General features: G+C 45.8%; 2 protein-coding genes and 1 pseudogene across 3 annotated transcripts in view; all 3 read left to right on the top strand.

The window, feature by feature from the left end:
- The window catches only part of LOC144508694 (CMP-N-acetylneuraminate-beta-galactosamide-alpha-2,3-sialyltransferase 2-like), a 556,023-nt gene that overhangs the window by 235,560 nt on the left and 295,754 nt on the right, over positions 1–24,709 (top strand). The gene's annotated exons all lie outside the window — the stretch shown is intronic.
- LOC144508687 (uncharacterized) overlaps positions 1–24,709 on the top strand; it is a 78,544-nt gene that overhangs the window by 39,487 nt on the left and 14,348 nt on the right. The window contains exon 1 of one of the 2 annotated variants that reach the window (XM_078236967.1): positions 1,218–1,308. The exons of the other annotated variant lie outside the window; for it this stretch is intronic. Coding sequence (XP_078093093.1) covers positions 1,236–1,308 — 73 coding nt within the window. The 5' untranslated portion in view covers positions 1,218–1,235. Of the gene's footprint in view, positions 1–1,217; positions 1,309–24,709 lie in introns of those variants that run through there. 2 annotated transcript variants of the gene reach the window in all.
- Positions 4–521, top strand: LOC144508717 (cytochrome b5 domain-containing protein 1-like; annotated as a pseudogene).

The raw sequence follows: 24,709 nt of genomic DNA on the forward strand, positions 1-24,709 counted from the left end.
GAACCGTTTAAATGTGATATTCCTCTAAGACCCATTTTAGAGGCAGCGGGACAAGAGATCAGGCATTAGTTTGATGAGGAGCATAAAGAAATATACATCAAAATTGTCCAGCTGTCAGGTATGCCACATGCTCCATGGTCACCTTGCGCACATTCCACTCCTCTTTCTGATCAGCGAGCAGTGTAATGCCTTCGGTACACCCTGGTAGAAGGATACAAAACGAGGTTGGGGTATTTTTAAAAAGAGAGACACTTGCATTATGGACACATTAACAGGCCAAGAACATGTGGTCAAAGTGTGCAGTGAGGAAAGTGAGAATGACATTCTCGAGAGGTGACCATGACGCTTACACAGTTAGCTACACATGGAATTACAATAGAGTGTCGCGGAAAATGGACAGGACACTTGAGGAGAACAGCATGGTGGATGAGGGTGAGATTTTCTACCTGATGCAGGTGGAACCTGATGGTGATCGCCAATCTATTCTGCTGTATCTCGATGAAGCCCCAACAGAACTCTAAAACTCCGCCTTCATAAGAGAAAAATGTACACCAAACTCTCCACTGTGTCTGAGCTAACTGTGGAGATGCCGGCGTTGGACTGGGGTAAACACAATAAGGCGTCTAACAACACCAATTTGGTGTTATTTGGTGGTAGCCAAAACTAGTGGCGTTTGCTACCAAATAAACCTGTTGGACTTTAACCTGGTGTTGTTAGACTCCTTTCTGAGCTAACTGCACAGATTATCATCATTCCTGAATAAAATGAGTTTGATTTTGTATTGGCTAAAAAAACCCAGAAAGGGGTAACTGGCTGGGGGTGTACTATCAACCCCCAAACAGTCAGGGAGAGACAGAAGAGCAGGTGTGTCAGCAAATCAAAGACTGAAGCTGGGAGCAGCTACTTGTAGGAAAATCCACATCAAAGCAGTAGGAGTCATTCAAAAAGAACATAGGGCGTGTACAAAGCCAACATGTTCCCGTTAAGGTAAACGGTGGCACCAACAAGCCCAGAAAAACTCTGGATGTTAAGGTTTATACAGAATTGGATCGGGAAAAAAGGAGGCTTTTGGCAGATACAGGGGGCTGAAAACAGTGGAAGCCCCAGAGGAATATAGAAAGTGTAATGGGGAAATACTTCAAAAGGAAATTAGGAGAACAAAGAGGGGCCATGTAAAACACTGCCGGATGAACTGAAGGAAAACCCCAAGGTGTTTTAAGTCTATTAAGGACAAGATGGAAACTGGAGAAAGAGTAAGACCCATTAGGAACCAAAGTCACAAACTGTGCCCGGAGCCACAAGATATAGGTGAGGTATTAAATACATATTTTGCATGTGTGTTCACGAAGGAGAAGGAAGATGTACGTATAGAAAGCAAAGAGGGGACTGTGATATAATTGATCAGATTAGCATTGAGGAGATGTTAACGGTTTTAGTGACCGAATTTATCGAATAGCAGAGAAGGCTTGAGGGGCCGAATGGTCTACTCCTGCTCGTTTGTCTTCTACGTTCCTATGTGCTTTGTTACGATAAATATTTGAATGGAGTTTGATCTTAAAGCTAAGAAGCCCCGAATGGATCTCATGGTGAATGGGAGGAGAAATAAAGAGACAGAGACAGAGTGGATTCCAGGGATTGGCTGAGTGATGGCAGTCGGTGTGTACTAAGTCTCACATCACAAACCTCAAGAATAGTAACTGCTGCCATTGAGCAGCCAGTTAGTGCAGAGTAAGATCTCACCAAAGTAAAGAGATTAATGGCGAGTTAATGCTGCTGCCCTTTTCAGGGTGCTCTAACCTGGACACTGGATAAACCCAGTGCTTCCATCGATATCGCAGTGCCTGATGTTTAAACTTCACCTCGACAGGATCATCTTATAATGCTGCATTGTAATATCAGTGCTGACTGAGGCCACAAACTAATCCTTGCAACCAGCTCCCACATGTCATCCTGAACAGCCAGACACTCATTTTAACATTTTGTTCACATTTTTCAAAAATCATTCGTGGGACATGGGCATCGCTGGTTGGCCAGCATTTATTGCCCATCCCTAGCTGCCCTTGAAAAGGTGGTGATGAGCTGCCTTCTTGAACCGCTGCAGTCCCTGAGGTGTAGGTACACCCACAGTGCCACAGGGAGGGAATTCCAGGATTCTGACCCAGCGACAGTGAAGGAACGGCGATATATTTCCAAGTCAGGATGGTGAGTGACTTGGAGGGGAACTTGCAGGTGGTGGTGTTCCCAGGTATCTGCTGCCCTTGACCTTCTAGATGTCAATGGCTGTGCGTTTGGAAGGTGCTGTCTAAGGATCTTTGGTGAATTGCTGCAATGCATCTTGAGCGTCAGTGGTGGAGGGATTGAATGTTTGTAGATGTGGTGCCAATCAAGCAGGCTGCTTTGTCCTGGATGGTGTTGAGCTTCTCGAGTGTTGTTGGAGCTGCACTCATCCAGGCAAGTGGGGAGTATTCCATCACACTCCTGACTTGTTCCTCGTCGATGGTGGACAGGCTTTGAGGAGTCAGGAGGTGAGTTACTCGCCGCAGTATTTCCAGCCTCTGACCTGCGCTTGTAGCCACTGTGTTTACGTGGTGAGTCCAGTTGAACTTCTGGTCAATGGTAACCACAAGGACATTGACAGTGGGGGATTCAGGATGGTGACACCATTGAATATCAAGGGGCAATGGTTAAGTGTCTCTTATTGATGATGGTCATTACCTGGCATTTGTGTGGCACGAATGTTACTTGTCACTTGTCAGCCCAAGCCTGGATATTGTCCAGATCTTGTTGCATTTGAACATGTACTGCTACAGTATCTGAGGAGTCGCGAATGGTGCTGAACATTGCGCAATCATCGGCGAACATCCCCACTTCTGACCTTATGATGGAGGGTAGGTCATTGATGAAGCAGCTGAAGATTGTTGAGCCTAGGACATTCCCCTGAGGGACCCCTGCAGAGCTGTCCTGGAGCTGAGATGACTGACCCTCTACAACCACAACCATCTTCCTATGTACCAGGTATGACTCCAACAAGCGAAAAGTTTGTCCCGGATTCCCATTGATTCCAGTTTCGCTCGGGCTCCTTGATGCCACACTCGGTCGAATGCGGCCTTGATGTCAAGGGCTGTCACTCTCACCTCACCTCTGGAATTCAGTTCTTTTGTCCATGTTTGAACCAAGGCTGTAATGAGGTCAGGAGCTGGGTGACCCTGGCAAAACCCAAACTGGGCATCACTGAGCAGGTGCTACTTGATAGCACTGTTGATGACCCCTTCCATCACTTTACTGATAATTGAGAGTAGACTGATTGGGCAGTAATTGGCCGGGTTGGATTTGTCCTGCTGTGTGTACAGGACATATGTGGACAATTTTCCACTTTATAGAATCATAGAATCCTACAGTGCAGAAGAAGGCCATTCAGCCCATCGAGTCTGCACTGACCACAATCCCACCCAGGCCCTATTCCCCATAACCCCATATATTTACCGTACTACTCCCCCTGACACTAAGGGGCAATTTACCATGGTCACTCAACCTAATTCGCATATCTTTCGGACTGTGGGAGGAAACCCACGCAGATACGAGAAGAAAGTACAAACTCCACACAGACATTGACCCAAGCCAGGAACTGAACCTGGATCCTTGGCGCTGTGAGGCAGCAGTGCTAACCACTGTGCCACTATGCCGCCGGGTAGATACCAGTGTTGTAACTGGACTGGAGCAGCTTGGGTAGGGGAGTGGCAGGTTCTGGAGCACAAGTCTTCAGTACTATTGCTGGAATGTTATCAGGACCCATAACCTTTGCAGTATCCAGTGCCCCCAACTTGCCACTTGTCAACCCAAGCCTGGATATTGTTGCATTTGGACACAGACAGTTTCAGTATCTGAGGAATTGAGAATGGTGCTGGACATTGTGCAATCACCAGTGAATACCCCACTTCTGACCGTATGATGAAAGGAAGGTCACTGATGAAGCAGCTGAAGATAGTTGGGCCTGGGACACAACCCTGAGGGACTCCTGCAGAGATGTCCTGGAGCTGAGATGACTGACCCTCCACAACCACAACTATCTTCCTATGTACCAGAAATGACTCCAACCAGCGGAGAGTTCCCCCCCTGATTCCCATTGACTCCAGTTTTGCTCAGGTTCCTTGATGCCACACTTGGTCAGATGCTGCCTTGATGTCAGGGGTTGTCACTCTCACCTCGCCTCTGGAACTCAGCTCTTTGTTGCTGGGGGGTTGGGGGGATGGGGAGGGTGATGGGGAAGGGGGAATGGAGGTGGGTTTGGGGAATGGGGAGGGTGATGGGGAAGGGGGAAAGGGGAGATGAGATGGAGGGGGGGTTTCCACTTGTTTCCAGTTGCAATGGAATTTTTGGTCCAGGATGTGCTGGTCAGCACTGCCCTCTGGTGGATGTGAGTTGGCATGATGTGGAGATGCCGGAGTTGGACTGGGGTAAATACAGTAAGAGTTTTAACAACACCAGGTTAAAGTCCAACAAGTTTATTTGGTAGCAAACGCCATTAGCTTTCGGAGCGCTGCTCCTTCGTCAGATGGAGTGGATATTTGCTCTCAAACAGTGCACAGACACACAAAATCAAGTTACAGAATACTGATTAGAATGCGAATCCCTACAGCCAACCAGGTCTTAAAGATACAGACAACGTGAGTGAATGAGATACAGACAATCTTGGGTTTATGTCACACTATCAGTAACCCCCACAGCTTGCCTCCTGGACTTGCAGAATCTCACTGGCTGTCCTATCTGGAGACAATACACATCTCTTTAACCTGTGTTTAATGCTCCCTCCACTCACATTGTCTGTATCTTTAAGACCTGGTTGGCTGTAGAGGTTCGCATTCTAATCAGTATTCTGTAACTTGATTTTGTGTCTCTGTGCCCTGTTTGAGAGTAGATATCCACTCCATCTGACGAAGGAGCAGCGCTCCGAAAGCTAATGGCATTTGCTACCAAATAAACCTGTTGGACTTTAACCTGGTGTTGTTAAAACTCTTACAACGTGAGTTGGAGCAGCAGCCCAGGCAGTGGGTTTGTAGCCAAATATTGCATCTAAAAGTAAAGTTTATTTATTAGCCACAAGTAAGGCTTACATTAACACTGCAATGAAGTTACTGTGAAAATCCCCAAGCCACCACACTCTGGCGCCTGTTCGAGTCAATGCACCTAACCAGCACGTCTTTCAGAATGTGGGAGGAAGCCGGAGCAGCCGGAGGAAACCCACGCAGACACGGGGAGAACGTGCAGACTCCGCACAGACTGTGACCTAAGACGGGAATTGAACCCGGGTCCCTGGTGTTGTGAGGCAGCAGTGCTAACCACTGTGCCACCGTGCCGCCCTAATTTTCATTTAAATAAGCATCTCACCTCAATGTTGCTATTTGCAGCCACAGCTTAAATTATTCCTTCACAATGCTTTATTTTGTGTCAATCAATAAAATCGCCCCAAAAACAGGGAAATCAATTGCCAGGTCGATGTTCGATATTCCCAGTGTCTCTGTCTCTAATCGGCTGACTAAACCTCACTGTTGCAGAGAGAATGAACACCAAGAACCCTATTGGATATCGTGTTGACAGCAGCAGATGGTCAGAATATGATTTATTTCAATAAAATGCCTGTCGTTTTGTGGGCTATGTGAAATTCCTTGTCCTTACTCAGACCACAACTCTTTCTCAGTTACAGTGGTGACCGTATCAGTACCACTTCATGCTTTCATCTGGACCTGAAAAAAATTATCGATTTTGCTTCCAATTTCCATCCCTCTCTCATGCCCCGGACATTCTCTCTTCCACCTTCTTCCATCGGGAAAAAGATACAAAGGTCTGAGGTCACGTACCAACCAACTCAAGGGCATCCTCTCCCCTGCTGCTGCCCTCAGACTTTTGAATGGACCTACCTCGCATTAAGTTGATCTTTCTCTACACCCTAGCTATGACTGTAACACTACATTCTGCACTCTCTCGTTTCCTTCTCTATGAATGGTATGCTCTGTCTGTATAGTGCTCAAGAAACAATACTTTTCACTGTATACTAATACATGTGACAATAATAAATCAAATCAAATCAAAAAACCGTGCTCCAGCTCCAACACTTCACTTCCCTTCTTTGACCTCTAACCCCTTCCCATGGCATCGTGAAAGGTGCAACAACTGCCCCTTTACCCCCTCCCTCCTCACTGTCCAAGGCCCCAAGCACTCCTTTCAGGTTAAGCAGCGTTTCACTTGCACCTCCTTCAAGTTGGTTTACTGTATTTGCTGCTCCCAATGCAGTCTCCTCTACACTGGGGAGACTAAACCTGACACCAACCTTCCTGTCGCTTGTCGTTGCAACTCAGCATCGTGCTCTCACGTCCACATGACCGTCCACAACCTGCCGCAATTTGTTTTCATTCATACACTGGCCAAACCCAACCTTTATTTCCCAGCCCTAATTACCCCTGGAGAAGGTGGTGGTGAGCTGCCTTCTTGTCCCGCTGCAGTCCCTGTGGTGCAGGTACACTCAGTGTTGTTGTTATATATTAATGTGGTCAGCTCTCTTGTACAGAGAGATTAAAGAATGAAAAGGTTGCCACCGGGTGGGTTACTTAACCAGTTAGTGGAGTTTTATTGGACAGTGCAGGATGGAAGAGAAGGAAAATCCCACAACTGTCTTTGATGGTGTCACTACACATCATGTGACCAATCAAACAGCGATATATGGGTTTGATTTGATTTATTGTCACGTGTATTAACATAGTGAAAAGTATTGTTTCTTGCGCGCTATACAGACAAAGCGTACCATTCATAGAGAAGGAAGGGAGAGAGTGCAGAATGTAGTGTTAAAACATGCTACCGTGCAAAGGGACCTGGGGGTCCTTGTGCATGAGACGCAAAAGCCCAGTCTGCAGGTACAACAGGTGATCAAGAAGGCAAATGGGATGTTGGCCTATATTGCGAAGGGCATAGAATATAAAAGCAGGGATGTCTTGATGCACCTGTACAGGGCATTGGTGAGGCCGCAGCTGGAATACTGTGTGCAGTATTGGTCCCCTTATATGAGGAAGGATATATTGGCATTGGAGGGAGTGCAGAGAAGGTTCACCGGGTTGATACCGGAGATGAGGGGTTTGGATTATGAGGAGAGGCTGAGGAGATTGGGTTTGTACTCGTTGGAGTTTAGAAGGATGAGGGGGGATCTTATGGAGACTTCTAAGATAATGCGGGGGCTGGATAGGGTGGAGGCGGAGAGATTCTTTCCACTTAGTAAGGAAGTTAAAACTAGAGGACACAGCCTCAAAATAAAAGGGGGGTCGGTTTAAGACAGAGTTGAGGAGGAACTTCTTCTCCCAGAGGGTGGTGAATCTCTGGAATTCTCTGCCCACTGAGGTGGTGGAGGCTACCTCGCTGAATATGTTTAAAGCGCGGATGGATGGATTCCTGATCGGTAAGGGAATTAAGGGTTATGGGGATCAGGCGGGTAAGTGGTACTGATCCACGTCAGATCAGCCATGATCTTATTGAATGGCGGGGCAGGCTCGAGGGGCTAGATGGCCTACTCCTGCTCCTATTTCTTATGTTCTTATGTTCTTATGTACAGTTATAGCTAGGGTTTAGAGAAAGATCAACTTAACGCGAGGTAAGTCCATTCAAAAGTCTGACAGCAGCAGGGAAGAAGCTGTTCTTGAGTCGGTTGGTACATAACCTCAGACTTTTGTATCTTTTTCCCAATGGAAGAAGGTGGAAGAGAGAATGTCCAGGGTGCGTGGGGTCCTTAATTATCTGGACACCTAAAAACTTGTTTACAATACATAACAACCCTCCCCCTTGACTTCAATATGACAACAAACATTAAACATTAACACTTACCCACCATGAACATGGGTTATATGACCAAGTATTATTCTAACATTTGAACAGTTAATACGACAATCTTTTTTGTGGAAGTTGATTCTGTTTTGTAAGAAATGACACAGATGTCCTGTTGTTCTTTCTGAGCTGTGATTGGTTGACAGTTGCAGCAAGTTAAGGTGCAAAACTTTCTTCTGCTGCCAAACAGTAGCTTTCCCACAATATCATAACCTCGACTTCCACTCTCTGATCATCCATCCAGATTATACCCAATAAATCTGATGGTGCTGAGTGATAGCCTCACTTCACTGGCTGTTAAGGTGGCACAGTGGTTAGCACTGCTGCCTCAAGGCGCCAGGGACCCGGATTCAATTACGGCCTCGGATGACTGTATGTGTGGGGTCTGCACGTTCTCCCCATGTCTGCGTGGGTTTCCTCCAGGTGCTCTGGTTTCCTCCCACACTTCAAAGATGTGTGGGTTCGGTTGATTGGCCATGATAGATTGCCCCTTGGCGTCAGGGGGACTGGCAGGGTGAATGTGTGGGGTTGCGGGGATAGAGCCTGGGTGGGATTGTTGTCAGTGCAGGCTCGATGGGTCGAATGGCCTTCTTCTGCACTATAGGGATTCACTGATTGTAGGTTTCTGTTCAGATTCCTTTTCCAACTCCAATTAACTCCTGGCAAAATATTGAATGTGAGCGATCAAAGTTCTCAGTTCAATGGGGACAGGCTCAAACATGTTCGCCACTTCTCACAGTCTAGATCAAAACTTTATAAAACTCATTTCATTGTTAAATTATCTGTAACATGACAGAGTTCTGACCGAATTTTCTCACAGCTCCATATCAAGTACCAGTTTCACCTTTGACCTTCAGTCCCATCACCTGACAGACTGTGGAAGGTTCTGGAGCAGGACTTGCTCACACTGAGTGTTGGCAAGGTGAGAATATTGATTCCATCCACAGCTCTGATGGAGGATTGTCCAGACTTGAAACACTGGCTCTATTCTCTCTCCACAGAGGCTGTCAGACCTGCTGAGATCTTCCAGCATTTTCTGGTTTTGATTCCATCCGCTGCTTGTTTAGAATTTTGGGCAGTTTTTCCAAAGGGACAGAAATTTCTGTTTATTTGTAGATACCAAACAGCAGCCGTCCCACAATATCATTCCATCCACCCAATCCCACGCTCTGATACAGGAATTCCATAGAAATGGGAGAACATTCCGGTCATGTGAGGGGCCGATTTAAAAATCCCCAAAAACAAATTCATGGATTAAGCAAGAGCAGAATTGTCAGACATAGAGGAGAAGCTGACACAGAGTGTGACAGGGAGTGTGACAGGGAGCGTGACAGGGAGCGTGACAGGGAGCGTGACAGGGAGCGTGACAGGGAGCGTGACAGGGAGCGTGACAGGGAATCTGGGTATTTACAGAAATCCACAACCCCCCCTCCCCACTCTTTTTGTGAAGGAATGTTTTCTTTTCCGAATGGTTTAGATTCCCTCATCAGCAGAATAACGTTTCTTTTAATCTTAATCTTAATCATTTCAAAATCCTCATATCACTCTTCACCCCTTCACCTTCCAGATTCCTGGGAATACCGACTTTGTGAAATCGCTCCTCCGAATTTCACCCTAGAAGTCGCAGTGACATTGGGATTAATCTGCAGAGTCCCCCTCCCAGGAGATTATATCCTTCCGAAGGGGCTTGGTCCTAGCTGAAGCTGAATCTGTGAACAGAAAGTTCCTCTGTTGCTGGGGTTGCTACAAACCTTTCCTCCTCCCCAATCCTGTCCTTCAGTTCCAGCCCTGCTAACTCCATCCAATTTCCAAAGCTCAATGTCAGCATCAAATCCACCAGATCCTGGAAAACACACAATGAAGGAACTGTTCAGCATAAACAGGTATGGAGGTGGCTTCAGCGTGACACACTGGGAATGGGTGTCAATGGATTCAGCGGGAATGGGAAACATAATACCGATCTTCATTTATCGAAGGGTTTGATAGGGTCGACAAGAAAATGTTTCCTCTTCGAGGAAGGAACAGAACCAGAGACCACGAACATCACAGAGTCACTAATGAGATGTGGAACTCACTCCCAGAGGGAGTGGGGAGAATGTGGGACTTACTCCCACAGGGAGTGGGAGAATGTGGAACTCACTCCCAGAGGGAGTGGGGAGAATGTGGGACTCACTCCCACAGGGAGTGGGGAGAATGTGGGACTCACTCCCACAGGGAGTGGGGAGAATGTGGGACTCACTCCCACGGGGAGTGGGGAGAATGTGGGACTCACTCCCACGGGGAGTGGGGAGAATGTGGGACTCACTCCCACAGGGAGTTGGGAGAATGTGGGACTCGCTCCCACAGGGAGTGGGGAGAATGTGGGACTCGCTCCCACAGGGAGTGGGGAGAATGTGGGACTCGCTCCCACAGGGAGTGGGGAGAATGTGGAACTCATTCCCATGGGGAGTGGGGAGAATGTGGGACTTGGACCCACAGGGAGTGGGGAGAATGTGGAACTCATTCCCATGGGGAGTGGGGAGAATGTGGGACTTGCACCCACAGGTAGTGAGGAGAATGTGGAACTCGCTCCCATGGGGAGTGGGGAGAATTGTAAAATAAATGTTGCTGCAATAAAGGCTGTTATTAAATAAGGAGTATACTCTACTGGGGGGAGTGGTTGTTACTGATTTAAGCAGCATCCTGTTATATGAATGCACATCTCAATAATGCACAGTTAACAACCCCACATCCTCCCATCCACATTTCACTCGATAGCTCACAGAGTGACAGTGAATTTGAAGGTAGTCTGTCCAAGTCTTGCTCCAGGACCTGAATTCACAAATGGACCATTGCGAGGGAGTGCTGCACTGTCAGGTGCTGAATATGATGATGGACATTGAACTAAGGTCCTGTGTATGTATATCCTAAGGCTTAAGATGCATGTTAAAGATATTGGAGAAGATTCTTAGGAATAGGATGTACTCACATCTGGAAGAGAATAGGCTTATTAGCGATAGACAGCATGGTTTTGTGAAGGGAAGGTCGTGTCTCAAAACTGCCCACAATGCTCCAAATGGGGTCTGACCAGAGCCTTATACAGCCTCAGAAGTATTCTAGCCCTCTCGACATGAATGCTAACATTGCATTTGCCTTCCTAACTGCCGACTGAACCTGCACGTTAACCTTAAGAGAATCTTGAACAAGGACTCCCAAGTTCCTTTGTGTTTCTGATTTCCGAAGCATTTTCCCATTTAGAAAATAGTCTCTGCCTCCATGCCTCCTTCCAAAATGCATAACCTCACACTTTTCCACATTGTATTCCATCTGCCACTTCTTTGCTCACTCTCCTAACCTGTCCAAGTCCTTCTGCAGCCCCCCTGCTTCCTCAATACTACCTGTCCCTCTACATATCTTTGTATCATCTGAAAACTTAGCAACAGTGCCTTCAGTTCCTTCTTCCAAATCGTTAATGTATATTGTGAAAAGTTGTGATCCCAGCACCGACCCCTGAGGCACACCGCTAGTCACCAGCTGCCATCCTGAAAAAGACCCCTTTACCCCCACTCTCTGCCTTCTGCCAGACAATCCTCTATCCATGCCAGGATCTTACCCTTAACATCATGGGCTCTTAACTTATTTAACAGTCTCCTATGTGGCACCTTGTCAAAGGCCTTCTAGAAATCTAAAAAAAACATGTCCACTGGTTCTCCTTTATCTAACTTCCTTGTTACCTCCTCAAAGAACTCTAACAGATTTGTCAGACATGACTTCCCCTTGACAAAGCCGTGCTAACTCAGTCCTATTTTATCATGCACTTCCAAGTACTCTGCGATCTCATCTTTAATAATGGACTCTAAAATCTTGCCAATGATCGAAGGCAGGCTAACCGGCCTATAATTTCCCGTCTGCTGCCTCCCTCCCTTCTTAAACAGCGGTGTTACATTAGCTACTTTCCAGTCCTCTGGGACCCTCCCTGCCTCCAGTGATTCCTGAAAGATCACCACCAATGCCTCCACAATTTCCTCAGCTATCTCTTAGAATCCTGGGGTGTAGTCCATCTAGTCCAGGTGATTTATCCACCTTCAGACCTTTCAGTTTCCCCAGAACATTCTCCTTGGTGATGGCCACTACACTCACCTGTGCCCCCTGATTCTCCTGGAGCCCTGGCATCCCACTGGTGTCTTCCACCGTGAAGACTGATGCAAAGTAACTATTCAGTTCCTCTGCCATTGCTTTGTTTCCTATTATTACTTCTCCAGCCTCATTTTCCAGTGGTCCAATGTCTATTTTTGCCTCTCTCTTACCTTTTATATATTGAAAAAAACTCTTCCTATCTTCTTTTATATTATTAGCTAGCTTACACTCATATTTCATCTTCTCCCCCCTTATTGCTTTTTTGGTTGTCCTCTGCTCGCTTTTAAAGGCTTCCCAATCCTCTGGCTTCCCACTAATCCTCGCCACTTTGTATGCTTTTTCTTTTGCTTTTATGCTGTCCTTGACTTCCCTCATCAGCCATGGATGCCTCATCCTCCCCTTGGCATGTTTCCTCCTCCTTGGGATGAATTTCTGTGGTGCCTCCCGAATAACTCTCAAAAACTCCTGCCATTGCCATTCCACTGTCTTCCCTGCTAGGCTCCCTTTCCAATCAACTCTGGCCAGCTCCTCCCTCATGTCTTTGTAGTTACCTTTATTTAATTGTAATATGTTACATCTGATTCCAGCTTCTCCCTCTCAAACTGCAGGGTAAATTCTATTATATTGTGGTCACTGCTCCCTAAGGGTTCCTTCACCTTAAGCTCCCTAATCAAGTCTGCCTCATTACACATCACCAAATCCAGAATGGCCTGTTTCCTAGTAGGCTCTGTCACAAGCTGCTCCAAAAAACCATTTCTTAGACATTCCACAAATTCCTTTTCCTGGGATCCACTACCACCTGATTTTCCCAGTCCACCTGCATATTGAAGTCCCCCATTATTATTGTAATATTGCCTTTTTCATTTGCCTTTTCTATCTCCTGATTTATTTTCTGCCCCACATCCTGACGACTGCTCGGGGGTCTGTACATAACTCCCATCAGGGTCTTTTTATGTTTGTGATTCCTCAACTCTACCCACAGAGATTCTATGCCTTCTGATCCTATATCACTGTTGATTTCACTTCATTCCTTACTAACAATGCAACCCCGCCCCCTTGGCCCATCTGCCTGTCCTTTCGATAGGACACATATCCTTGGGTATTTAGATCCCAGCCCTGATCCCCTTGCAGCCACGTCTCTGTGATGCCCACAACATCGTACCGGCCAATTTCAATGTGCGCAACAAACTCATTTACCTTGTTCCGTATACTGCGCGCATTTAGGTCCAACACCCTCAGTCCCGCATTGACCACCTCCCTTCTCATACTTGTCATCTTTTTGCTCTGCCTGAGGTTAGATTCCTGCCACCTTCTGTACTCTCTGTTCTTTACATGGTCTGGAAACTTTACTAACCTCTCCTGAGCCCTCAGATCCATTAACTAGTTGAAAGTCCTCATCATTAACCTGCACTTCTACCCTCTCCTTTAACTTTGCTTTTCTGATTTTCCATACAACTGAACCCTTCCCCCCAATTATTTAGTTTAAAGCCCTATCTACAGCCCTAGTTATACGATTTGGTCTGGTCCCAGCATGATTCAGATGAAGACCGTCCCATCGGAACACGTCCCCTCTTCCCCAATACTGGTGCCAGTGGCCCATGAATTCAAACCCATTCCAGCCACACCAATCTTTGAGCCACGCATTTACCTCCTTAATCTTATTGACCCTGTGCCAATTAGCTCGTGGCTCAGGTAGTAATCCAGAGATTATCTGAGGAATTAGCCTGGTGCATCTCCTTTGGACTGACTCCAATGTTACTTTATCCTTTTTTAGGTAAGGGGACCAAAACTGTCCGCAGTATTCCAGGAGAGGCCTCACCAACACCCTGCACAACTGCAACAAAACCTCCTAACAAAAACTCCAACCCTTTTGCAATAAAGGCCAAAATGCTGTTTGCCTTCTTAATTACTTGTTGGACCTGCCTGCTAGCTTTTTATGATTCATGCACTAGAACACCCAGATCCCTTTATACTTCACTCACCTGCAGTCTCTCCATTTAGATAATAATCTGCCTTTTGATTCCTCCTTCCAAAGTGCCTGGCCTCACACTTCCCCAGTTAAACTCCATTTGCCCGGTTTTCCCCCAGTCACTCAATCTATCTCTGTCCTGTTGCAGAATGACAATATCCTCCCCACAGCCTGCCCTTCCACCTAGATTCATAACATCAGCAAATCCGGAAACCTGTTCCTTCCTCCGGGTCATTAATGTAAATAGTGAACAATTGCGGGCCAAGAACTGATCCCTGCGGTGCTCCACTGGTTACATCTTTCCACTCTGAAAAGGACCCATTTATTCCAACTCTCTGTTTTCTATGTGACATGATGTGGAGATGCCGGCGTTGGACTGGGGTAAACACTCACCTGAAGAAGGGGCTTGCAGCTCCGAAAGCTTGTGTGGCTTTTGCTACCAAATAAAGCTGTTATTCTATGTGACAGCCAGTTTTCAATCCAAGCTGACACACTTCCCCCAATTCCGTAAGTCTTCAACTTGGCAGAGGTCCTCCTGAAGTCAATGGGCGGCACGGTGGCACAGTGATTAGCACTGTTGCCTCACAGCGCCAGGGATCCGGGTTCGATTCCCTGCTTGGGTCACTGTCTATGTGGAGCTTGCATGTTCTCCCCGTGTCTGCGTGGGTTTCCTCCGGGTGCTCCAGTTTCCTCCCACACTCCAAAGATGCGCGGGTTAGGTTGACTGGCCATGCTAAATTGCCCCTTGGTGTCAGGGGGACTAGCTAGGATAAATGCATAGGGTTATGGGGATAGGGCCTGGGTCGGATTGTGGTTGGTGCAGACTTGTTGGGCCGAATGGCCTCCTTCTGCATTGTAGGGATTCTATGATTCTATAATTCTAAGTTCAGTGGTTGGACTCCCTCTCTCAGATACTGGAATGTATGCTCGACCATCACATTTCTTCTTGAAATCAGACAACGTTTTGGCCTCAACTACATTCTGTGGTAGTGAATTCCATACATTCACCACCCTCTGGGTGAAGAAATCTCTCCTCACCTCAGTTCTAAAAGGTTTACCCCTTATCCTCAAACTGTGCCCTCCTAGGTTCTGGACTCTCCCACCATTGAGAACATTCTTTCTGAATCTACCCTGTCTAACCCTGTTTGAATTATGTAAGTTTCTATGAGATCCCCTGTCACTCTTCTAAACTCCAGTGAATATAATCCTAACCAATTTAGTCTCTCCTTATATGACATTCCCGCCATCCCAGGAATCAGCCTACCCATGCACACTGCCCTCGCACTCCATTCACCCCAGAACACTGTGGTCAGGATGTGAAGCTATTATTGGAGATTAAACCGAGTATCTGGAATGCGATACGCTGTGGGCTACATCGTAAATACAGACACTGCAACAGGGCTGGATGGGTTCATAATCCATCTGGACCATCATCAATTGCTTCCCGGATTTCTGGCTAAGATCCAGCCCGAGGTGTAATACCTGTTCTCGTCAGCTCGGATCTTGTTTGTCTCTTGTGATCATGAATTGGACTCAGTTTGAATTTGAGTTGGATTTTGGAACAAGCAAGGAGATGGATTAAGGCCTTGCCCTGTCCACTCTGCACATTGGCTTTGTAACTCTGAGAAAGAATTAAAATTAAAATAATCATCAAATACATCTGTTCGATTTTGCTCAAGTTCCTCTCGACCAGTTGTTTTGTGTTGTGAACTTCACCAGTCCTTCCTGCAACTGTTCACCAGCCTATTATTCAGTCCAAATCATAGAGGTAAGAAACACTAACTGTTCCATTGCCTGAATGGTTTCCATTTCCCACACCAGCCAGCTGGTGTTTGCCAAGCTAACAGCAGCTAGTTACTGAATGGAGGCACTTTGTTTCCCTGAACAGCAGGACTCAGATTGGAATAGGGGCTGGGGGCTGTTGTTTCAACTCAGCATTTTGACAGCATGTATAGTTTGCACATTACCTGGTCAATGACTGAGAGATGGCAATTCGCTTCCAGTTTGTGCTGTAGAATTGGATTTATGTGACTTGCACCGGGAGACAGGTAGGGTCTATACCCAGACAGCAGATAAGACAGGCAAATCCCAGAGGGGCCATTTCCTGAAGGATAAATAACATTTGTTTACATTGTTTGATTTTGCAGGAATGAGATAGAGAATCTGGTGAACTGGTGCAGTGACAATAATCTCTCCCTCAATGTCAACAAAATGAAGGAGATTGTCATCGACTTCAGGAAGCGTAGTGGAGAACATGCCTCTGTCTACATCAACGGGGGCGAAGTAGAAATGGTCGAGAGCTTCAAGTTTTTAGGTGTCCAAATCACCAATAAACTGTCCTGGTCCTCCCATGCCGACACGATAGTTAAGAAAACCCACCAACGTCTCTACTTTCTCAGCAGACTAAGGAAATTTGGTATGTCCACTGCGACTCTCACCAACTTTTACAGATGCGCAATAGAAAGAACAAAGAACAAAGAACAGTACAGCACAGGAACAGGCCCTTTGGCTCTCCAAGCCTGCGCTGATCATGTTGAGTGACCTAGACCAACAGCCCATATCCCTCTATTCCCTGTCTGTTCATGTGTCTATCCAGATGGAGAATAGCATTCTTTCAGTATCACAGCTTGGTATGGCTCCTGCTCTACCCAAGACTGCAAGAAACTACAAAAGGTCATGAATGTAGCCCAATCCATCACGCAAACCAGCCTCTCATCCATTGACTCTGTCTACACTTCCTGCTGCGTCGGAACACCAGCCAGCATAATCAAGGACCCTACACACCCCGGACATACTCTCTTCCACCTCTACGTCTGAGGTCACGTACCAACCGACTCAAGAACAGCTTCTTCCCTGCTGCTGTCAGACTTTTGAATGGACTTGCCTCACATTAAGTTGATCTTTCTCTCCACCCTAGCTATGACTGTAAAACTACATTCTGCACTCTCTCATTTCCTTCTCTATGAACGGTATGCTTTGTCTGTATAGTGCGCAAGAAACAATATTTTTCACTATGTTAATACATGTGACAATAATAAACCCAATTAAAGATTATGGCTCATGTGTTCTCCAACTCCACTTTTTAGCCGTTGCTCTTTTTCCCTCTATAAACACTGGCTAGAATTTTCCAGAACTCTATCACAGGGTTCCCTGTGGCAGGACTGGCAAATCATTGAAATCTCTGCTCACATTGGCAGAACCAGAAGATCCCGCCGGTGTGAAGGGCTGGGAAATTCCTTTGAAGTGAGAAAGTTCCAAATTTGTGTGAAGAATTGCCGTTATTCCATTATCCGGTTTGATTTTGTCTACAACCTGTGCATTTATATAGCACCTTTAAGAGACCCCATGGTCGGCTTATGATGAAAGTGAGGAGGTGTGGGATAGAGGGAAAGTTGGCCGATTGGATAGGTAACTGGCTGTCTGATCGAAGACAGAGGGTGTGGTGGATGGAAAATTTTCAGATTGGAGGCAGGTTGCTAGCGGAGTGCCGCAGGGATCAGGGCTTGGTCCTCTGCTCTTTGTGATTTTTATTAATGACTTAGAGGAGGGGGCTGAAGGGTGGATCAGTAAATTTGCTGATGACACCAAGATTGGTGGAGTAGTGGATGAGGTGGAGGGCTGTTGTAGGCTGCAAAGAGACATAAATAGGATGCAAAGCTGGGCTGAAAAATGGGAAATGGAGTTTAACCCTGATAAATGTGAGGTGATTCATTTTGGTAGGACTAATTTAAATGTGGATTACAGGGTCAAAGGTAGGATTCTGAAGACTGTGGAGGAACAGAGAGATCTTGGGGTCCATATCCAGATCTCTAAAGGTTGCCACTCAAGTGGATAGAGCTGTGAAGAAGGCCTATAGTGTGTTAGCTTTTATTAACAGGGGGTTGGAGTTTAAGAGCCGTGGGGTTATGCTGCAACTGTACAGGACCTTGGTGAGACCACATTTGGAATATTGTGTGCAGTTCTGGTCACCTCATTATAAGAAGGATGTGGAAGCGCTGGAAAGAGTGCAGAGGAGATTTACCAGGATGCTGCCTGGTTTGGAGGGTAGGTCTTATGAGGAAAGGTTGAGGGAGCTAGGGCTGTTCTCTCTGGAGCGGAGGAGGCTGAGGGGAGACTTAATAGAGGTTTATAAAATGATGAAGGGGATAGATAGAGTGAACGTTCAAAGACTATTTCCTCGGGTGGATGGAACTATTACAAGGGGGCATAACTATAGGGTTCGTGGTGGGAGATACAGGAAGGATATCAGAGGTAGGTTCTTTACGCAGAGAGTGGTTGGGGTGTGGAATGGACTGCCTGCAGTGATAGTGGAGTCAGACACTTTAGGAACATTTAAGCGGTTATTGGATAGGCACATGGAGCACACCAGGATGATAGGGAGTGGGATAGCTTGATCTTGGTTTCAGATAAAGCTCGGCACAACATCATGGGCCGAAGGGCCTGTTCTGTGCTGTACTGTTCTATGTTCTATATGCCCTATTTGTGAACAGAATTCCCACTCACCTGAAGAAGGGGCTTAAGGCTCCAAAAGCTTGTGGCTTTTGCTACCAAATAAACCTGTTGGACTTTAACCTAGTGTTGTTAAACTTCTTACTCTGTCAAGAAGCCAATTTTGTATCCATTTAGATACCTATTTTATACCTGGATGAGTACATGGGATTTAATGGGATTGAGGGCTATAGATAGGCCTAGAGGTGGGGATGTGATCGGCGCAACTTGTGGGCCGAAGGGCCTGTTTGTGCTGTGGCTTTCTATGTTCTATGTTCTACCTCACCCTGGATCCCGTGAGATTTAACTTTATGCAACAACCTACCATGCGGTACCCTGTCAAAGGCCTTGCTAAAGTCCATGTAGACAACATCAACTGCACTGCCCTCATCTACCTTCTTGGTTACCTCTTCTAAAAACTCAATCCAATTTGTGAGACATGATTTTCCACTCACAAAGCCATGCTGACTGTCCCTAATCAGTCCTTGTGTCTCTAAATGCCTGTCGATCCTGTCTCTCAAAATACCTTCCAACAATTTACCCACCACAAATGTGAGGCTCACTGGCCTGTAGTTCCCAGGCTTTTCCCTGCAGCCCTTTTTAAACAAAGGCACAACATTTGCCACTCTCCAATCTTCAGGCACCTCACCCGTGACTATCGATGATTCAAATATCTTGGTTAGGGGACCCGCAATTTCTTCCCTAGCCTCCCACAACGTCCTGGGATATACCTCATCAGGTCCAAGGAGATGGATAGGGTTGGTTGCCAGGGAGAGGGATGGGGTTGGTTGCTAGTGAGATGGAAAGGGTTGGTTGCCAGGGAGAGGGATGGGGTTGGTTGCCAGGGAGAGGGATGGGGTTGGTTGCTGGGGAGAGGGATTGGGTTGGTTACCAGGGCGATGGAAGGCGTTGGTTGTTAGGGAGAGGGATGGGGTTGGTTGCCAGGGAGAGGGCTGGGGTTGGTTGCCAGGAGAGGGATGGGGTTGGTTACTAGGGAGAGGGATGGTGCTGGTTAACAGAGAAAGGGATGGGGTTGGTTGCTAGGGAGAGTATTTGGAATGGGAAGCAAAGACAATGGTTTTGGTCTTTTGCCATATTTAATTGGAGGAAATTCCTTTTCAAACGGGTGCTGGGCATTGACAAGCAGTCTGATCATTTAGAGAGAGAGAGACACCAGAGGTAATGTTCCAAGAGCAGGAAGGCTTCGATGGTTTGTATAACTAGATTCCCCAGGCTCTGTTTCTCCACAGTTTCTAGTTTTTCACCATTTCGAAAATGCTCTGATTTGGGTCCAAAGTTCTTGACCTGACATTTCCAACTTTGCCCTCCTGTGTCCTTTTTAAAATCTTTTATTTTATTCTCAACTGCAAACTTGGAGAAAAAAACAGCATGAACAGAATGGGCCGAATGGCCTACTGTTCTGTAAGGATTCTATGATTCTCACTCTCTGTTGTTTTATTGAAGCCACTCACAAATACAATGAAATGTAGAGGCCCCAGAACTGGTTCCTGTGAATAACATTAGTCACATCTTAGCAATCCGAATACTTGCCCTTTATCCTAATTATAACTCCTAGTTAATAAAGAATTTTCAACCCAATCAACAGGTTCTCCCCACGGGTGGGCAGGAGGGTGGGTGATCACCCACCCCTCACTTAGAACAAAAAAGAACAAAATTACAGCACAGGAACAGGCCCTTCGGCCCTCCAAGCCTCCACCAACCATGCTGCCCGACTGAACTAAAACCCCCTACCCTTCCGGGGACCATATCCCTCTATTCCCATCCGATTGTCAAGTACTTGTCAAGACGCCACTTAAAAGTCACAAACGTCCCTTAAAAGTCACTAACTGCAACCTTAGGCTAGGGTTGCCAAGGAAACAATGCTTAAAGGCCCCAGTGTGTGTACGAGGAAGACATCCAACTGGCTAAACCCAAGTGTTTCCCAGCATGTTTTCCTGGAACATCGAGATAACAAGGACATCTATGTCAGACTCCTATTTATTGACTACAGCTCAGCCTTCAACACTATTATTCTGACAAAACTCATCTCCAAACTCCATGGACTGGGCCTCGGCACCTCCCTCTGCGACTGGATCCTAAACTTCCTAACTCACAGACCACAATCAGTAAGGATAGGCAACAACACATCCTCCACGATCATCCTCAACACTGGTGCCCCACAAGGCTGTGTTCTCAGCCCCCGACTATACTCCTTATACACCTATGACTGTGCGGCCAAATTCCCCTCGACTCGAGTTTAAAGTTTGCTGACGACACCACCATAGTGGGTCAGATCTCAAACAATGATGAGACAGAGTACAGGAACGAGATAAAGAATCTGGTGAACTGGTGCAGCAACAATAATCTCTTCTTCAATGTCAACAAAACGAAGGAGATTGTCATCGACTTCAGGAAGCGTAAAGGAGAACATGCTCCTGTCTACATCAACGGGGACGAAGTAAAAAAAGTCGAGAGCTTCAAGTTTTTAGGTGTCCAGATCACCAACAACCTGTCCTGGTCCCCCCATGCCGACACTATAGTTAAGAAAGCCCACCAACGCCTCTACTTTCTCAGAAGACTAAGGAAATTTCGCATGTCAGCTATGACTCTCACCAACTTTTACAGATGCACCATAGAAAGCATTCTTTCTGCTTGTATCACAGCTTGGTATGGGGCTCCTGCTCTGCCCAAGACTGCAAGAAACTACAAAAGGTCGTGAATGTAGCCCAATCCATCACGCAATCCAGCCTTCCATCCATTGACTCTGTCTACACTTGCCGCTGCCTCGGCAAAGCAGCCAGCATAATTAAGGACCCCACGATATTCTGTCTTCCACCTTCTTCCGTTGGAAAAAAGATACAAAACTCTGAGGCCACGTACCAACCGACTCAAGAACAGCTTCTTCCCTGTTGTCCTTTTGAATGGACCTACCTTGCATTAAGTTGGTCTTTCTCTACACACTAGCTATGACTGCACCATTACATTTTGCACTCTCTCGTTTCCTTCTCTATGAACGGTATGCTTTGTCTGTAGAGTGCGCGAGAAACAATACTTTTCACTGTATGTTAATACATGTGACAATAATAAATAAAATCAAATATATTCTAACCTTATCTATGCAGTACCTCTGAAAGGCAGGAGATGGGGCTATTGGCTCATCACGACAACTGTGAATCCAAGTTTTTGATCTTAGCCCAGCTTTTGCTGAAAATGAGTAAATAATACTTCCCGCTATCTCGAATCATACGACACAGAAACAGACCAATCGGCCCATTGGGTCTGTACTGTCCAATTAATCCAGTTCCTCTGTTCTTTACCCCCATCGTCCTTCAACGTCCCTCCTCCCAGTATTTACCCAATTCCCTTTGGAGAGTTCTTATTGAATCTGCTTCCACCACCCTTTCAGGCAGCACCTTCCAGATTAAAACTTGCTGCATTATGAACCTCTGCTCATGTTGCCTCTGATTCTTTTACTGATCACTTTCAATCTGTGCCCCTCTGGTTAGACCCGCCTGTCACTGGAAATCCTTGTCTTTATTTATTCTATCAAAACTGTTCATAATTCTGAACACCTTAATTAAATCTCCTCAAAACCGTCTTTGCTCCAAGGAGAACTATCCCAGCTTCCCCAGTTTCTCCACATTGATTAAAGTCCCTCATCATTGGTCCCATTCTTGTGAATCTCCTCCACACCCTCTCCAACATCAGTGTGATGTCCAGAGTTAGACACAATTCTATAGCTGGGCTCTAACCCAGTGTTTTATCAAAGTTCATCATCACATCTTTATTTCTGCATTCTAATCCGCTATTTAAGGGCGGCATGATGGCACAGTGGTTAGCACTGCTGCCCCTCACCACCAGGGACCTGGGTTCAATTCCCGGCTTGGGTGACTGTGTGGAGTTTTGCACATTCTCCCCGTGTCTGCGTGGGTTTCCTCCCTCTGGTTTCCTCCCAAAGTCCAAAGATGTGCGGGTTAGGTAGATTAGCCATGGTAAATGTGCAGGGTTACAGGGATAGGGTGGACTTGGGTAGGATGCTCTTTCGGAGAATTGCGCAGACTTGATGGACCGATTGGCTTCTTTTTGCACTGTATGTGTGTGCTTTTATCATAGCTTTCTCAACTTGCCCTGCCACATTCAAACATTTGTGTACATTCATTCCTAGGTCTCTCTGTTCTTTCAAGTTGTACCATTGCCTCTCCCTATTCTTTCCACAAAAATCAATCACTTCCCACATTGTAAATTCCAGCTGCCATTCGTGGGTTTTAACAAAAAGAAAAGAATATGGTTTGCACACGGAGATTCAAACTAACAACAGATTTATTAAAGGAGCTTCTTCCTGTACAGGGTACAAACTGAAACTTAAACAGTCTGTGCAACACCCTAATGACATCGACATCAAATCATGTGACCTGCTGGTGAAGCAATCTGCAACTAATTAAATATAGAACACCCTTCCCCCTTTACTTTTGTGGTCATGACAACAAATTATTACAATGTTACAAATTGGATCAATAATACTCTAGACACAGTACTAGGCACCATTGATCATTACACACAGTCAATAGGAAAGTCGATCAGGAGGACGTCTGTTCCTCTTTCGTTGTATACAACATTCTGGAATATGGCTGTCCTTGACCCTAGAAGTATGATTTTGATTCGATTTATTATTGTCACATATAATAATATACAGTGAAAAGTATTGTTTCTTGCACGCTATACAAAGCATACCGTTCATAGAGAAGGAAACGAGTGCAGAATGTAGTGTTACAGTCATAGCTAGGGTGTAGAGAAAGATCAACTTAATGCAAGGTAGGTCCATTCAAAAGCCTGATGGCAGCAGGGAAGAAGCTGTTCTTGAGTCGGTAGGTGATCTCAGACATTTGTGTCTTTTTCCCGACGAAAGAAAGATGAAGAGAGTATGTTGGGGTGCGTGGGGTCCTTGATTATGCTGGCTGCTTTTCCGAGGCAGTGGGAAGTGTAGACAGAGTCGGTGGGTGGGAGGTTGGTTTGCGTGATGGACTGGGCTTCGTTCACGACCCTTTGTAGTTTCTTGTTGTCTTGGGCAGAGCAGGAGCCATACCAAGCTGTGATACAACCAGAAAGAATGCTTTCTATGGTGCATCTGTAAAAGTTGATGAGAGTTGTAGCTGACATGCCAAATTTCCTTAGCCTCCTGAGAAAGTAGAGGTGTTGGTGGGCTTTCTTAACTATAGTATCAGCATGGGGGGCACCAGGACAGGTTGTTGGTGATCTGGACATCTAGAATTTGAAGTTCTCGACCATTTTGGATCTTCAATAGGAAGTTCTTCTCTTGGAACTGATTCTGCATCATTCTCACCTGGTATAGTAGCTAAGACACAATCATCAGGCAACTCAGATTCAACTAAGTCTTCCTTAATAGTATTCACAGCACGAGGGACTAAAGAAATTGGTACTTCTGAAGATTATTTGGAAAAAACATTTTGAGATGATAATAATTGGCCAGCGCAGCATTGGCAAACTAGTCCATCTTCAGTATGAACTGTGTAAGAAACTGGAGCTGTTTTTGCTAAAACCATGGCTGGTCCCCATTTCTCACTGGTGGTGTAATTACACACCAACACTCAATCTCCTTGTCGCAATCAGGGTTGTTTTGCCCTCACTTCTCCTCGAGCAACTTGAGACTGTTGTTGATCCTCTACTATCTCTGAAGTTTCTGGAGATAATGACAAATTAAATGTAGTTCTCAACTTTCTCTTGAAGAAGCAGTAATGCAGGTAAACTTTGGGTAATTGCATGAGTAGTGTTTCTATAAGATGCCAAAAGCTATTCACACAACTTGATAACAAACCTTTCTCTTTTGAAGCTTTTAAAGAATGTTTCAAAGATTGTACGAATCTTTTAGCTAATCCATTGGTTGATGGATGATAAGGTGCAGATTTTATATAATGAATACCATTTACTCTGAAATAATCAAACTCTTGTGAAGTAAACTATGAACATTATCGCTAACAATTTGTTCCAATTTACCAAATTCTACTAAAATGTCAAGTTTTTCATTGGTTTGTTCAGATGGAGATCCCATGGAACTTTGTTTGGCCACTTTGAGTGTGCATCAATTATGACTAAGAACGTTTAATTCTCAAACTGACCAGCAAAATCTCCATGCAATTGTTGCCATAGCATTTTAGGTCGCTCCCAAGAGTGTAAATGAGACATCGGTGGTGTATTTCTTATTGGTGCACAGGATTGACACTGTCCCACTTTTTCTTCAATCTGAGCACCCAGACC

Source organism: Mustelus asterias, chromosome 20 (genome assembly GCF_964213995.1).
Source record: "Mustelus asterias chromosome 20, sMusAst1.hap1.1, whole genome shotgun sequence".
Classification (NCBI taxonomy): domain Eukaryota; kingdom Metazoa; phylum Chordata; class Chondrichthyes; order Carcharhiniformes; family Triakidae; genus Mustelus; species Mustelus asterias.